The 16,049-nt window shown below is 35.5% G+C and overlaps 1 protein-coding gene across 4 annotated transcripts in view; it reads left to right on the forward strand.

Annotated features, from left to right (window-relative positions):
- Positions 1–16,049, forward strand: part of AP3B1 (adaptor related protein complex 3 subunit beta 1) — a 143,879-nt gene that overhangs the window by 33,410 nt on the left and 94,420 nt on the right. For all 4 annotated transcript variants that reach the window (XM_085322106.1, XM_085322107.1, XM_085322105.1 and 1 more), the window contains exon 7: positions 5,878–6,060. In XM_085322106.1, the coding sequence (XP_085178232.1) occupies positions 5,878–6,060 (183 nt within the window). The remainder of the gene's footprint in view (positions 1–5,877; positions 6,061–16,049) is intronic.

The following is a 16,049-nucleotide window of genomic DNA, read 5'->3' on the forward strand; positions in this document are numbered from 1 at the left end:
TGCATAGTGTGCTCCCATTACAATATATTTTTGAATGATCGATACAAGCAAAAATACTTAAGAACATGTGAACCAACAACTTATTTTATTACGTTAATACTTTAATGTTTGCATTAGATTACAAAAGAAAAAAATGCACCTTTTTATAATTAAAAAAACTTAAAGAATTGGAAAGTTTTTAATTTCCTTTTACAGAAGTTATATAAAAAAATTGAGTATTTGTCGTCTTGTTGCCATTACCTCTATTAAGTTAAAAGTCCTTTTGTAAACATTTTAGTGTAATTATTTGTACTAGGAAAATAAACATATGCTAAAATGCAAACTTAATTTGCTCTCTTTGTCATAAACTGTCAGGAGTTGCATACTGTTATAGAGTTTAATTAGATGAGAGTTTGGAATGCAAAAAAAGATAAATATTTTCTATAGATTCATCTCAGGTTTTTAGTTGTGAAACACACACTGCTGCATTTTAGTTCCTTTTGGCAATGAGTTTRTGATATACCTTATTCTAGTCCAAATACTGAACTATTTTCTCTTTTTTTATCTCCTTCTGGCTTCCTTAAATAAATAAAGTGAGTAACCAAAATTTAAAACCAAGAAAGTAATATATCAGCATTTTGTGTTTATCTCCAGAGGAGCTGCTTATTCAGTGAAACTGCATGATAAATATATAAGTAGATTTCTGTTGTTCTACTTTTTTTTCCATTAACATTGCAATTTGATATATTCTGCATATGGATATTGGGTGTATGCAATTTGATATAGCCTGCATATGGATGATGGSCATATTTAAAATGTCCGAGTTTGTTGCTGCTTTCCATTGTCTTTAGTGCTGAACTAATCTTATTTTGTTTGAACAAATACCTTTTGGACACAAGAAAGGCTTATAAGTATGAAAATCTTATGTAGTGTGTGTATTCATGAATTTATTCTTTTCATCACCAAGAAGGGAGCTAGTAAATGTCCCCATAAATTTTGCAGTATAGTCTAAGTTGTTGCTATTCTAGCCCCTTTTCTGGGACCATCTAGCATTATGGAGTGCAGTACTAGTTTTGAACTCTTTTAAGGAAGAAGAATGTTAGAGAAATTTCAGAACACGTTAGTCAGAATTGCCGATACTTATCAGTTCTCAAGTATGTACTCCTGATGTCATGTCCCCAGAAACCTCTGAAGAAATAYTGGATGGGATGGAGGCAAATTTGTTGTGGAGACTTGATAGTGAATTGAGTTACTGCATGGCATCTATTTTTTGCTGCTTAAGACTTATGCAGCCTTTTCAAAGGGTTGAATTTTCTGTTAGCTTCTGCTTAACGTATTTTGCCCATTAATGAGAATACTTAAATCACATTAAACTAGTCTTAATATCTCTGATGTGAAAATTTACCCTGAAATCTACCTAAATTTACTCCCACATATAATAAATGCAATTCAGTAGCAGCATGGATACCATTCTGGTGATAAAAAGGGTTTATACAAACGAGTACTGAGATTGGTTTTACAAACTGTATAGTTACTAGATGAAGCACCGATTCTTGGGAAGTCGGGCCACTAACATTAAAAAACGATCCTAGATGAAGCACCGATTCTTGGGAAGTCGGGCCACTAACATTAAAAAACGATCCTAGGAACTGGTGATAGGTTTTGCAATGAGAGTCTTGATCCTTTAAACTAAAGCAGAGCCTCGGGGGTTATGGGAAAAGAAGGCTGGGCCCTTTCCTTTCTGACAGTAGGCTTCTTTTAGTAAGTTAATGTTTTCATTTTAAACTGAAATGTGTGGCTAAGTCAGTGTTTTCATAACTTATTGATTTAATGTTGGTAAAAGCATCACTTTTGTGAAAAAAATCASTAAGTTTGTGCAGGTGTTTTATTGTGATAGATCTATTATCCAGCTATTAGAAGATAAATGACTGATCTTTTCCAGTTTCCTTGCTTTCAGAAAATTGAAATAGGAAGGGGAATATCATTTGGGCTGTATGATTAGGGCAGGTGGGATGGCTATTAATTTAAGAGAGAGGAATCTTGGCAGCATAGGCCAACTTGCACTATATTATCAATCAAACCTCGATGCACTTCTTGTGATGACCCAGCACTCTCAGGTTTTCGCGGCGTTAATTAGAATTCATGACAAAATAGATGCAAGGAAACGTTTTGTACCCTTCATAATTTTATAGAAAATTTATTGTTATTAGAGGAACCATTTGCTTAGTGTGATTTTTTTCATTACCAGCTTGTCAACTAGCATAGATAATCTGGAGAAAATATGAACTCCATAGATTGGGTGTCACTTTTGTTGATGGTTCATGTAGTTTACCTTGGAGCACAGCTAATGGCTGAAGTTCATAGCAACAGCACAGAAAAACGTGGTAACCAGTGGAAGACAAATGAACCATGTTTATTGCTTTAATATAAAAAATACATAAATGGAAAGCAGCATTTGAATTTGATGAGCTCATTGCTAGTTTTGTTGGAGTGATTTATATTTTCTCCTTATACAAAAAGCTGCTATTGACACAGTGAGATGGAAATTAACTGTCTGTTTTTTGGAAACCAATATTTTTTGGTTTTATATTCTGATCGGATCATTTTGTTTTAATTCTAAATATTTTTATGGAATGTTGAGCATTTAATAAACAAAGATTATTAGCTGTTCCTCTGATGTTTAGATGTATAGTAGGGTCGTACTATAGTGGAAACGGTATGAACTAGAAAATAATCTCTTATTAAGAAAGCATGAGGAAATTTTTTGAGAGAGATCCTTTTGTTATCAATGCACTTTGAATCTGTTCTATATTCTCCCATTTTCTTCCCCTAAAATGAAAAGCTTAATTTAGGAAAATGCAGTAATGAGGAGAGGGACGTGATCTTAAGCTTGTGGTGGTGTATGGCAATTCCTGAGTAACTCACAAAACTAGGTTCTCACCACAGGAATAAAAATTTTGATCATCCAGTGTACCTCTTACATTTTGTGGTATATGTTTGAGGTTTTTGTTAATATCTTTTAAGTGTTCTGTTTTGGAACTGTCAATCCCACGTGACAGCATTCTCATTGTAAACCTGAGTAGTTGACTGATGCGAGTTGATGTATCAAAGTGAAGCATTCAATGTTCTTGTATTTCAGTATGACTGAAATTGTTTGTACCAAGCTGTATTTTACCTGTGGTAATTGAACTTTTAAAAAGCCAGTGCTGTTCCTGTGAGATGATTCAGGTAGTCTTCTGTTTGTTGTTGCTGCTCCAGGTCTGTTGCAGAAACAAGGTACAGACTAACTTCACATCACCTCTGTGTTCCAGCATAAATTCTTAAACTTTTCTACTCCTTGTGAATTGCAAAGGGGCTGTTGAGTCTGTAGTTTTGCAGATTAGGTAGAGGGCAGTTGCTGAGTGTGAGATACATACTGTTCTCTGAGAAGCAGAGGATTAATATTTACTCAGCATTTTAGTGAGTCAACTCAGTTGAAATTGATTTAGGAATGTATTTTAGGTATCCGTTCTGTGGAAAATTTCTCAGTTCTTAAAGAAATCTAAATTAGTGTTAAATGTGTTATTCTATTATGTCAGCTTTCAAGCTATATCCTATCTAAATAATGGAGAAATACACTTAATAGCTACAATACTAGTAGCAGTAGAAGACRAAGGTATCTACTCCAAAACTACAGTTGGCTACCAGCACCTGTATTGCCCTTCACCTGTGAGCCTAAGTGGATGTTCAAATACTAGGTTGGGAGACTACTTTTATGATACAAATCAATCTCTGTGTGCATATGTCTCTGTCTCTCCTCCTTTCTCCCCCATTCTCTCCTTATATCCTTCTTCCTTTACAGGTAAAACCCATCAAATAAGCCTATGCCATCTTGTAGTGTGTAGGTGTGGAATATCTATAACAAAGTCTATGGGACTATGAGAAAGCAAGTTCATCCCTTTCTTCTAAAACGTAGAATGTAGTCCACCAGATTGTCCTCTGCAAGTTGGCCTGAACTGCAGTTCTGGGTTTTATATCCTAATGAAATTGCTTTGCCCCTTGTGAGAGAGAACTTTTCCCTCCCTTCTCCTCCTTCCTCAGCTTATCTGGCTTAACTGAATACCTGCTCAGGACAGAGTGATGTGCCAGAAGATTTGCCACTATATTCTGCTGTGCTTTGGACCAGTCAGATTCCACAGCTAAACATCAGCTGAGAACAGTTTTAAATTATATAGTAACTCAAGACAGATGATTATTAAGAAGAAATGTTAATGCAACAAAAATCAAGATTTTTTTTTTTTTGGTGATACAGCAAAACATAGGAAATTACTTTAGGCTGTAAAGTGTGTTTTATTTAGCTGTCTAAAATCTTTGCACCCTGGAATGAATTGTATACTTGCTGGGACCGGCAGGTACCAGTATGTGGATGGGGCCAGAGACAATAAATGCAACTTCACGTTTATTCTTATCGGTAATTCATAAAATCCCTACAGAGCCTGAAACTTGTTTAGCATAATAGCAAGACTATATTCTGAGCTGTTTTCTTTCAATTGTAATGTTGGGTGCATACTAATAAACCAAATGTCAGCCAAATACAGTGAGGGAAAAACATAACATATGAATATCTTGTATTTAATATTTCTCAAAAAGTACCATTTCAATAAACTGCATTTCTACTTAATTGCTTACTTTAAGTCATTGGGGAAATTTTAGAGGTTGAAATGCAGATCCCCAGTGGTTAGATAAAATATGACATTAATTTGCTGCCAGAAGGCTATATTGCATGCATGCTAACTGCATACATATCAGCTGCTTCATATAAAGTATCATCATGTAAGTTATTTGACTTAACATGTWCTTTGACACAAACCAAATCTTAATTAAAGCAATTAAGAGAGGGGAAAATAGTAATTCTAGGCAAAACATGACATGTCCTTGTAATGCATGGTCAGCTTTGGAAGCTTTCTCACAGTTAAAATAACTTGCTGAGAGCATTTTAGCAGACATCCTTGTAAAGGTTTCCTTTTTCATTCTTAACCTCCTACCAGAAGGTTTGAATAAGCCTTTAACTGTTAGAATTCTGAGAATGTATTTAATTTTCTCATGAAAACAAAGTTATTTTTATGATCACAGTCTCTATGAGGATATTTTTATATGTGTGTGTACGTATATAATATTTATATAAAAGATTTATGCCTTTGGGGGGGGGGGAAGGTGGGAGGATCTACTAGAGCATAAATGATCGTTTCTGAAACTTTAAAATTAATACAAAAGTGCCCAGAAAGCATGCAGAAATTCTGCTTGTGTTCTTTGAGGGAAAAATATTGAAGTTTCACTGTACTGTATTGCTGTATTTTATGCCTTTTTGTGCAAAATGTTTTCATGAAGTTCTAAGATAAAATTTCATGTGACAGTTAATTTAGCTGTATCAAGAGAAGTTTGCATTCCAGTAGTGCTGGGAAATTTACCCCTGACTACTTTGCAGTTTGATCATACCAACATTAGTAAGGGGATCCCAACAGACCTTGTCAGGCACATCACTGCATTATACTTGTTGGTTTTTGTTATATCTAATTTAATTGCAAGTTCTCTGATAATTTATTTGGAAACTATAACTGTGAGGGAAAAAAATTATGCTTACATTATGTTGTGTGTTCAGGGCTGGGAGCTAAGATTTAAATGTGTAATAGAAACAGTAAATGTTTGCTCTGTTCTAATGAATTTACCATAAATCTATTTTGCATGAGATAACATTTCTGTGGGCTTAGGGAAATCTTCCTCTTCACCCCCCAAATAGAATCAATTTGACATTCAACATATCTTGCAATAGTGAGAATTGCTAGTATTAATTCTGATGATCAGTTGTGGGATGGTATGTAGAAGGAATACTGAYCTTCTGGTTTACATTTTGTCTTCTAGCTGGTAGCTGGGAGTGTTGTGATGGCATTTGAGGAAGTTTGTCCAGATAGAATAGATCTGATTCACAAGAACTACCGAAAGCTGTGTAACTTGTTGGTTGATGTGGAAGAGTGGGGTCAAGTTGTTATAATCCACATGTTAACTCGATACGCACGTACACAGTTTGTGAGCCCATGGAAGAAGGTAAGTTTGTGACTTTTCAATTATTTTTCTGTTGTGTGCTCACATTCTCAATTATTTTCATTGTCTGTTGTCATTTGCTCTCTGATTAAGATGTATTTTTGTGCAGACTTTATTGAAGTAGAAATCAGATGCAAAAGTCTTAGCTCTTTAAGGCTTCAGTGACGTGAGGCTTCCATGCTTCTTCATAGCATAAGAATTCTCTTTGCAGGGTATAACCTGTTGCTGTTTTGATTTATCCCTGACATACCCTACAGTGCAGTAATCATAGGCAGAAGAGAGCACCTTTTTTTTCTGTGAGTCTTTGAGTCACACGGCTTTTTCCCAGTTTTTGTGTGACTCAGAAAGGTTTGCTATTCTGTCCCGAAACTGGATAGAATCTACTTGACCTCTTTCAGACTTCTTTCTCCTTTTCTTTGGTAAGTGTTGGAATACAGACTGCAATTTGCCAGATTCCAGAGTTCCTTCAAGCAGTGCCTTTTCACAGACTTTGCCTGGGAATGCAACTTAAACACAGTGGTACTTGGTATTAACAGATATATAATGTATTAGGTAAAAATCRTAAGTAGATATATTTGGACAAGCTACTAATTTCAGTCAGACTTGGTTTACAACTGTGTTCATTTCATCTTAAATAAGCAAGGAGTATAAGATGCTTCAGGATTAGAAAGATAGAAATATAGCAAAAATTTCTGATGTAGAGTCATGATTTTTACACTACTGTTTGGGTTCTGTAACTTAATGTTTTCATTTTAGGTGAAAATTAAACTATTTTTAACATCTTTCGAGAAAATTGTTCAAAATAAGCTTTTTTTTTTTTAGGTAATGAGACAAAGTACTTTAGGAGAACATATTATCTGAGGGAGGCAGAATGTTTATTACAGGTTGCTTACTAAAGAAAATAACTTGCATTCGTAGCTTCAAGTACTTTAACTTTTAAAAAGAATTAAGATCAGTGCCTAATGTCCATCATACCTAAGGATATGACTTAAAATTGGTTTAWACCAATTTTTAGTTTGGGATTGGAGGAGGGAAGAGTAGAAAAAGGGGTCCTACCGTTTTGGACAGAATTTGGAGGTCTTGATGGGATTAGGTGTCTCAAAGACTGTAGTGTGCTCTTTTCATTAAAACTGGGTGGATGACAATTATTACTGTGGCTTGTGCTGTAGGAAGTTAGAARGTTCATGCAACAGTATTGGTTGTCAGCTTGCTACCTCTGTCAACCTAAAATTTGTTCATCAGTGGTATGGTATTATGCTTGGTCTCTACTTTCATGAGCTTCAGTGCAAAATTTGGGTTGTCCACCTACTCGGCAATTAAGTTAGCAGAAATATTTTTTTCAGGAGCTAGTTAAAAATGCATGCCTTTGTCAACAGATTCTTAAATGAACACATCATACAACAGGGCGTCATGTGTAGTAGAAGAGATTTTTAATTTAGTTTATTTGCATCATTATGGATCAGTATTTAGGCTGTTTATATGTAAATGTATGATTTGAGGAACAATTAAATGTTGACAAAGTAGATTGCAGGCATATCAATTGCAGTACATTTTCCATAATTTTTCTAACTGACATCTTTGATGATAAATAGTGGATGCCAAGTCAAAGCCGATTATACAGTGCACTAGGAATTCATGGTGCTGTCAGGGAGAAGACCGATTGACTTTAAATTTACATATTAATGAGAAGATTTGTTAAGAGGGTGCTTGACTATAGAAAATAACAGCATATTTATAGGGCGCGACATTTTATAAATAAAGCTGATGCAGGAAAATGGAAATTAAACCTATCAGATTAATAAATTCAAGACTGCTAAAATGCATATTTGCATTTTTATTTACTAAAATTTACCTTACTTTTTCAGAAATATACCCTTCCATTGCTTAAGTTGAGCTAACTCACAACAAGAAATGATTTAAYGTTTTGAATTGATTTCCAAACAAATGTTTGGAAAACTACCAGGTTATGAAGAAAATTCTTTTTTGATAAATATGCTTAAAATTGTTGTAGAAGTCCAATGGAGTTATTTATGAATTAAGGAAATATATTTATTTTTTTTAACTTCTCCGATAGGTAGTATTTTCAATTCTRGTGATGAACACTATGATGAAAAATGTCCTTGTTTTATTACTCATGAAATACTTAATCTCCTTTGAAGTGGTTAGTTGTGAACAGCAGTTTCTGAAAAACCTTGTTTCGCATCAACTGTGTCCATTGGTAACAGTTATTAAACTGAGTGGGCCAAGTCAGACATATTCTAGAGTGAAAATATCTACTYAGAACTAATTGGAGCAACTATTTAAACATTTTTCTATGTAGATATATTTGATAGGTAATACTGTAACATGGTCCAACTTAAGCTTTTTGCCCTGCTCTTTTCCTAGGAACTGTTGGGATAGCCGAGTGGTTTGTGGACATCTCCTGAACCTTTACAGCTTATGGCCTAGTTCATAGCCTGATACATGAAATACCAAAGTCACTGTTAGTTTGCATGACTGTGTTGAGCTGCAGCCCGGCAGCAGTTCAGGAGCCGGTTTGCGAGCTGTTCAGCCATCCCTTTCTTGGCGGCAGCAGTCACTGGAGATGGAGATGGCAGGAGGCAGGGCCTGCAGCAGCCACTGCAGCACATACGCACTGCCACACAGGCATGCCGTCTTGAAGACTTGCTGTTKTCCAAAACAACTCAATCAACTGGAAGTTGCCAACAGTCATTGTAGCTCACAGAAAGACTGGGAGCTGAAGTCRTGTAGAAAAATGGTAACTTTCAGATCAAAAGCAGGTAGCCTGTTACCAGCTTCTACTGAGCTGTCTTCTGCAGATGCAGATGTGAAATCCTATACATCAACTGATTTACATTAGCCTAGTTTGGCTGATAAGATCAAAAGACTAAAATTTAGAAAAGTTAGTATACAGTGAAGTTACGTGTTATGCTACTTATTGCTTGCATTCTTAGTATTCCTGTCTGAATTGGAAGATTATGGATTCAGTTTCCGTTTTGTTGAAGCCCTTTGGGCATAAAAGGTACTGGCAAGCCATTTTATGACAATATTGGTTTTGTTTTATCTACAGCTTGTACTGTTTAATAGGATGACAATAACTTAGAACACAAATTTATAACAAAAAATGGCTTAAAGTCAGTTATGGAGAGCAAAATGCTTGAAACTTGGAAATCTTTGGTTATTGTGGATGTAATCTGAGACAGTATTTTCATGAGCACTGTATGATAGACTCCCCAGCCCCTGAAAGGAAACATTATTTTCTTTCTACCTTCCCTCCTCTCCTTTGTTTGGACTGGTGTTTCTAAAAGACAATTTGGATTGTCTTAGATCTGGACAATCTGGAGAATTGATGCAATGGAAAAATAACTTGAGGGACAGGGAGGGTTATATTTTTGCCACATGAGTTGCCTGGTCTGATCAGCTTTGACTGGCACAARAGAAGTACAGTTTGTAGAAAAAAATGCCACTCATCTTTGCAGCAATGTTTATTGCTGTGATTTCCCTTATTCCCCTGACAAACTTGTAGAATAGCAACAGTGCATAGAATCTGTTTAAGGAAGGTCTTTGCCAGTCAAAGTTGCTGTGTAATCTCYCCAATGCTGTAATCTTATCTTCTTGACTCATAGTGAGGGCTTTTATTATTGTATAAAGGGTGAGACACATTCATTCTAGCGATTTGTTGTAGTTAAGTTGTTAAAAACCAATGATCTAGCTAGAGATAAACACAATTTTATAGATGAAAACTAAAATAAGCTTCCTTAGTTCCCTCTTTGCAAAAGTGAACCTTTTGGTTAGTTTTTTTCCTCTATTTGGGGAAGACATACTTGGTTGCTGTGAGGAAGCTTTAACATCCTCAATCTGAGAGCATGTAATTCAACTAATATAGTACCAGGCAGAATTCTTGCTCAGTTGCAGTATGTTTCTAAAGGGCCATGGGGAACAGTAAATAGTTTTTTAAAAAATGTTAAACTATCTTGTATCTTTCATTTCTTTGGCAGTGTATCCACAAGCTTGTTCCAGTTTATGACTGGGAAAATGCCAGATGACCAGACAGGGGTAACTTGAGCCTGAATGGTAGCAATGCCTGCTTTTCTGGCATCAGCAAAAATAGCACCTGTTTTTGGTGGGAGAATATCACTGAAGCAAATCAGCTCATGTGTTGTACTGTCTTCAACTGACTTCGATTTATGTACTAGGGTGAAGGAAAAAATACCTTACTGGATTTAATGTATCTTGATGATGTTTAGACAAGTAGGGCAGACCTTTGGGTGAGGATATCAAACTTTCATCTCATACTGTACCAATCCGCCTGTCCTTAAATTGGCAATCAGTGTTCTGCTAAGATTTCACGTCACTTTGTGTCTTAAACTGAAGGCTCCTAACATCTAGAACTAGAGTGGTAGTCCAAATATCATTTAAATGTTGGATGATCATTGTAGTAACTTTAAAACAAATGTTGTAGTTAATTTCCTTACAGCTATATTGCATGTRCAATAACAGTCTTCAGTTAGGATTTGAAGAGGTAAAGAATTGCTCAGCTATGCTGCTTTTCCCTGATTATTCTCTTTATGGAAGGAATGTATTAGAGAATTTATCTTTCTTCCAAATATTACTTCTAATGTGGATTTGCAGTCAAATATAATCACTAGTGTTTTGATATCTTGCCTCACTCTGCATCATTCTGAAAAGTAGGTCTGTGTAGTAGCCATTACCCAATACTGAAAAATGAGTGTGTAAGTATAGTTTCTTCTTGCTCTCRTTTTCCCAGGCAGGAAAGAACAACAGTACCATATAGGACACTCTAGTTTTAGAATGCATGTTTGAGAGGGACCCAAGTTACTTTTGGAAATTACTGGACAAATTAGAAAAATTATCTCTGAAATTGTGTGAGTGTGTTTCATAATGTCTGTTGGACAGAGAAGCAGAGAAGAGAACTGCATATTTGGAAGACTTTGGTTTTTATACTTCTATTTTTTATATACAGTTGTAGTGTTTTTAGGAAAAAATGAATTTAATCATTCCCTAACTCTTTTTCTCCTGAAATGTCATCTCTCTTTATCTTCAGTTGAAGATTTCTCTTCAAGAACAGAGGATTTCAAGCCTCCCAAAAGGACAGATGAGAGCTTCAGAGAGATTAACTTCTTAGGACAGTAGGACAGACACTTTCCTCTCTCTCTTCCCCCACTCCACATTAGCTTTGTTTCTTACTTGTAGTAAGCTTTGTGTCAAGTAATTAACTGCGTCATTATTGGAAGACACGATTATTTGCAACTCTGCCTCTTCCCTTTAGTTATTAGGAAAGTTTKGATTAAAATGTAAACAATCCTAAGGCTCCTGATAGGGATAAGGGAGAAGGAAAAAAAAAAAAATATGAGTACGTGTGTATGTATAAGGCACAGGGAAGGTATCTCTCTTTTTACATTTAAGATTATGTGCATTCCTTCCAGAGGAAAAGGAGTTGAATTGTTTTCAGGAGTTGACCTGTGCTGTACATAGTGTTACTAGAGGGCATATTGGGGATTTTAGAAAGTAAAAGGCACTGTGAACCCTTCTGTATAGCTGGAGATCTTTGAGATCCCTGTTTCTCTGTGACTTATACTCTACTGGTAGTAGTCAAAACCTGTCATGAATTATAAATATGCTTTGAGTTGGATCCCCCAGATAATTGGCAATCACCTAGTTCATTTGTGGTACGACTGTATGGAAGAGAACCTTTGCTCCACAGTTGAYTTTAAAGTGCTTCCTGTAGTGATGGCATAGATTGTACTGCCTCTTCAGGTATTTACCTAAGATCAGCCTAAGAGAAAATGCCCTGAAACCACTCAAGCRTTTAACCAGATTTCTGAACAAAAGTTCCAAATTCCACTTTAAYTTTTAGACTTGAAAAAAAGCTGTGGAACTTTCAGCCAGTATCAGAAGCGGGTGGTATCCTTTCCCTTTAGTTATCCTTTCACCATTGCTCCTTTTCCATATCTTTTCTTCTTGTTCTTCTTGTTTTCTGTTCTTTCTCTTTCCTTATATGCTAAACATTTTTCTGTTCTTTCCTTTGTAAATCTGATTTCTTTGTGCTCTCATTAAAATACCTTTTCCACACACTATTAAAGTGAGAATGTCTTTTTAGTAAGAGGAGTAAGAGGATGTTATTTTATACCTGACTTACATTTGGAGAAGAATGGAACTGTTTTCAATATATGGATCTAAAAATCATGATTTATTATTTTGATTCCAGTTGCAGGCATTGTGAGACTTTGTTGCAATAACTAGGGACTTGAGTTGTCCCCTCTTTTTACAGTGTGGTCATGTACTTTAGTTGCTTCTACTTACAGAAATGAGAATGAGTATTAGAACCTATCTTGTGTTTACACAGTAGTTCAGTATGATGTTACTTAGCACAGGTGTTTCTGTAATTGTGATATATGGGGAAAAATTTAGTGTTCAGTGGTCCTGAAACCCCTGCTTCTAACTGCGTGATGTTCTTGTCTCTGAGCTGTAGTACAAAACTTGCGTGAGTATAGGCTTTCTGAAGAATGTTTTGTGATTTTTAGTTTTTCACAAATGTTTTTAATCACTACTTTTTTTTTGAATTTGTATTCATAAGTACGTTATTGGTTTAAAGAGGTTTTAAAGTCAGGGTAATGCTGGCCTTGAAAAGTCTTCCAAGTGACAAATGAGTTCATGTACATAGTTATATGGGAAACTGATTCTTAAAATCAAATAAATATGTACATTTGCTCTGGAATTATACAGGGTATATAGGGTTCTTGAACGTTTGGTAAGAAATATCAATTGCACTTGTGTTAAGCTATTTCTCAGGGTGCTTCATTCCCTGGCAGATATTCACAGTTGAAAAATGAACTGCTTTTCAACATCATCTGAGTGTATTAGCCCATGTTAGCTGACAGCATGTTTATCTCTAGATGAACAAAATCCTGATGATCTTGTGAGTTTTATTGGCTCTTCATTCCATTACTGTTTACTTAACCGAAAATGCTTGTGTACTTTATTAATTTGTGTAGAAGCAACAGGTCTGTTCCCTACTAGACTGATAGAGGGTAATGTTTGAGTAGTGTGATAATTTTGCATGTATGYGTRTGTATTTAAATATTCTATGTATACAAGTATAAAATTTGTTTTGTATATAAAGCATATCTGAACATTGCATTTTGCTTGCAGACTTCTACTGCATATTTTTCCAGCATCCGAGCATTCATTCTATTTTCTTAATTAGAGATAATTAATATTAGCTGAAAGTGTTCAGTGTCTGTAATTTAAAACAGTCCAACAGGCATATATTTTATCATTGCATATTTCATCAGGAAGCCTCTTTACGAGTGCTTACTGGTAGAATAAAAAAAAAATAAAAAAAATAAAAAAACACTGTTTCATTATCAGAATCTTTTTAGGTTCTAAATGTGGTTGAAGGGAGAAATTAAGTTTCTAAAAATGACCTCATTCTTTTTCAAGCATCTTTGTTCCTGAAAACTGAAAATACATAGTATCCAAGCCAAGCAGAATATGTTTCAGGTTTTGTGACAGTAACATTTTTCTCCTCTTTTTTTTTCCATTTAGGAATAGCTACTGTTAATGTACCTGCATCCTGGAACTGTGATCTAGTTTATTTCTCAGTTGTTGTGAAATCCCCAGCTTCTTTCTTTTCAAGGACTCTGTATACAAAACTGTCAACAGGAGTTTGTTAAATACTAGAAACTTAGATTTTTTCTTTTGATAAAATGAAGATAATAAAATTATTTTATTATAATTCATTTTAATAAAGTCAGTAAGTAACTTAGAAAAGGAAAAGACTTTGGGCTTCAATAACTTCATTCTACAAAAGAGGAAATGTCTTTTGACCTTTAGGGAAACCAGGATATGAATCATGTATCTRAACGTAAGGGTCCAGTGTTGTACCAAGTGCCAAAGGGTGTCCTGTCTAGTCTTCAGTTGCTATGGATCTCCTGTAGGCCCCATACCTTCAGGACCTACCAGACTCATGCAGGTCTTTCTCATAGCTGAGGGAGTATAAAATGGCAGGAGATACTTATGCTTAAGCACTAGAAATACTCTGCTACTTTCATACTTCCATCAGAGCTATGGCTTTCTTCAGAAGATCACTATTAGTTCTGTTTGCCCATTCACAACAATTAAGGAAATATGCAAGTTAATTCTCAGGTTAGGTGGATCTTGGAAAGCTCTTCTGATTGTTGGAAAAGACTTACCCTTCTGTTTATATGACTAGATGTTTCAGATGGTCCCCCAGTGCTGTTCAGGTTTATCCTAAGAGAGTGAAAAACCCCTTGTCCTTTCCTTCTGCCCCTCCCTCCCATGCCCCCTCCTTCCCCCCGCCCCCAAAAACAAACAAACAAAAAAAAAAGTCGATGTGGATAACTAGTTTTATCACAGGGTTTTTCTGAGGTATTTGAAGTGGATCTATGATCAAAGCAAGCTTCACCAAAGTTCWCATTCTGTGGGAGACTTTGTTGAGAAATTTACCCATCTCGGATCACAGTAAARCAGCAACTGAAATACCTTCTATACACTGATTATATATAATTGTCACGGAAGATGCTTTTAGGATTTGGCAGAACAATTTTATAGCTACTGTTTGCACAAACACCTGCCTCCAGATAGCTGTGATGATGTGAATGAGATCTGGGAAATGATGTTTGAAGTCACCTATAACATGAATGAGTAGAAAGTGGAAATTCACTTAGCAGCAGTTAGAATTCATTGAGACATATTGTCCAAATGCATAGTGACTTCCTACCTCACTCCTTTTCATTCCTTTTTTTCCCCTCCTATAAGGCCTTTTGTTCTCTTCTGTAGTTTGACACTTCTGTGCTGCAAAGCATCGCATGAATGTGCTTATAAGTAACTCTTTTTCTATATATTTGTTTAACTTCATCTTGCATGTGTATTGTATTTGAAAACTTGAAAGCAAGTGAAATTCCATGAAATATGTTTTTTTTTTCCAGCAGCAAACATTGCTTTCTGAAGAAGAGCAGTGTGATGTAATAAGAAGATGCAACTGTTAAACTTAACTCCTTTTGAAAAACTAGATGTTCAACTAGATCTATTCRGCTAGAAGATCACTAGGGAAGGAGGAAAAAAGTATAAGGCTGGAGGAGGTTAAGTTCTAACATGACATCCAGGCTAGTCTTGGGGAAATGGTGCTGAGGGGGAGAGTGGAAAGGCAAGTGGAGAAATATTCACAGGCTTATCTGTTTCCTGTGCASTTCCTTAGGATATGTGTAACTTGGGTTCATAAGGAGAGAAATAGAAGCCTGTGGCCTTAAAAATCAATTATACCTAACTTAAGAATATAAATATTTGAATTGCTTCAGGTTACAGAGCAGGATTAGAGCTGTTAGTGTGTGTAAACAGCATGTGTTCATGTTTGGATTTCAGTGAAGTTTTCCATTAASTCTTGAGTTTGCTGATGTATTGAAGCTCCATTTGGAGATAATTGTTGCATTCTTGTAATGTGCTTTACCCTAAATGGAAGGCACATTCTCAACTTTATTGCCATATTAAATGTAACTTCAAGCAGGATCTTAGTTAAATGTTAGCTCATTTGCTTAGTAACTGTAACAACAAGCTAATGGAACTTGTTATCTGGCAGTTTCTTCATTTAAACTGTTAGTACTTTATGGGGATGTCCCTAAGCTACATGTCTGGAATAGTGTAAAAAAGAATTATGCATGTTCTCTGGCACTAAAATATTCTCTYCTGTACTGGATTAAATAAATTGCAGATGATGTGGAACAGAGTCTATTTGCAGTTCCTAGCCTGRAATGCTAGTAGTCTTGCTCTGTGTTTAAACACTTTTTTTTCTCCCAAGGTTCTGAACTTTTTGTGATTTGCCAATTTAGAAAAGTTATTATCTGCACAATTAAATCATATGCTACTACAAACTATGAGTATACTTAAAGCAGTTTAACTAAAGGCAGGCACTGAAAAGGAATGCCTCTTTCCTGTCCTTCTCCCTTTACYGC

The sequence above is a fragment of the Rhea americana genome, unplaced genomic scaffold, assembly GCF_003343005.1.
Source record: "Rhea americana isolate MKP2758 unplaced genomic scaffold, rheAme1 scaffold_74, whole genome shotgun sequence".
Taxonomy (NCBI): Eukaryota; Metazoa; Chordata; class Aves; order Rheiformes; family Rheidae; genus Rhea; species Rhea americana.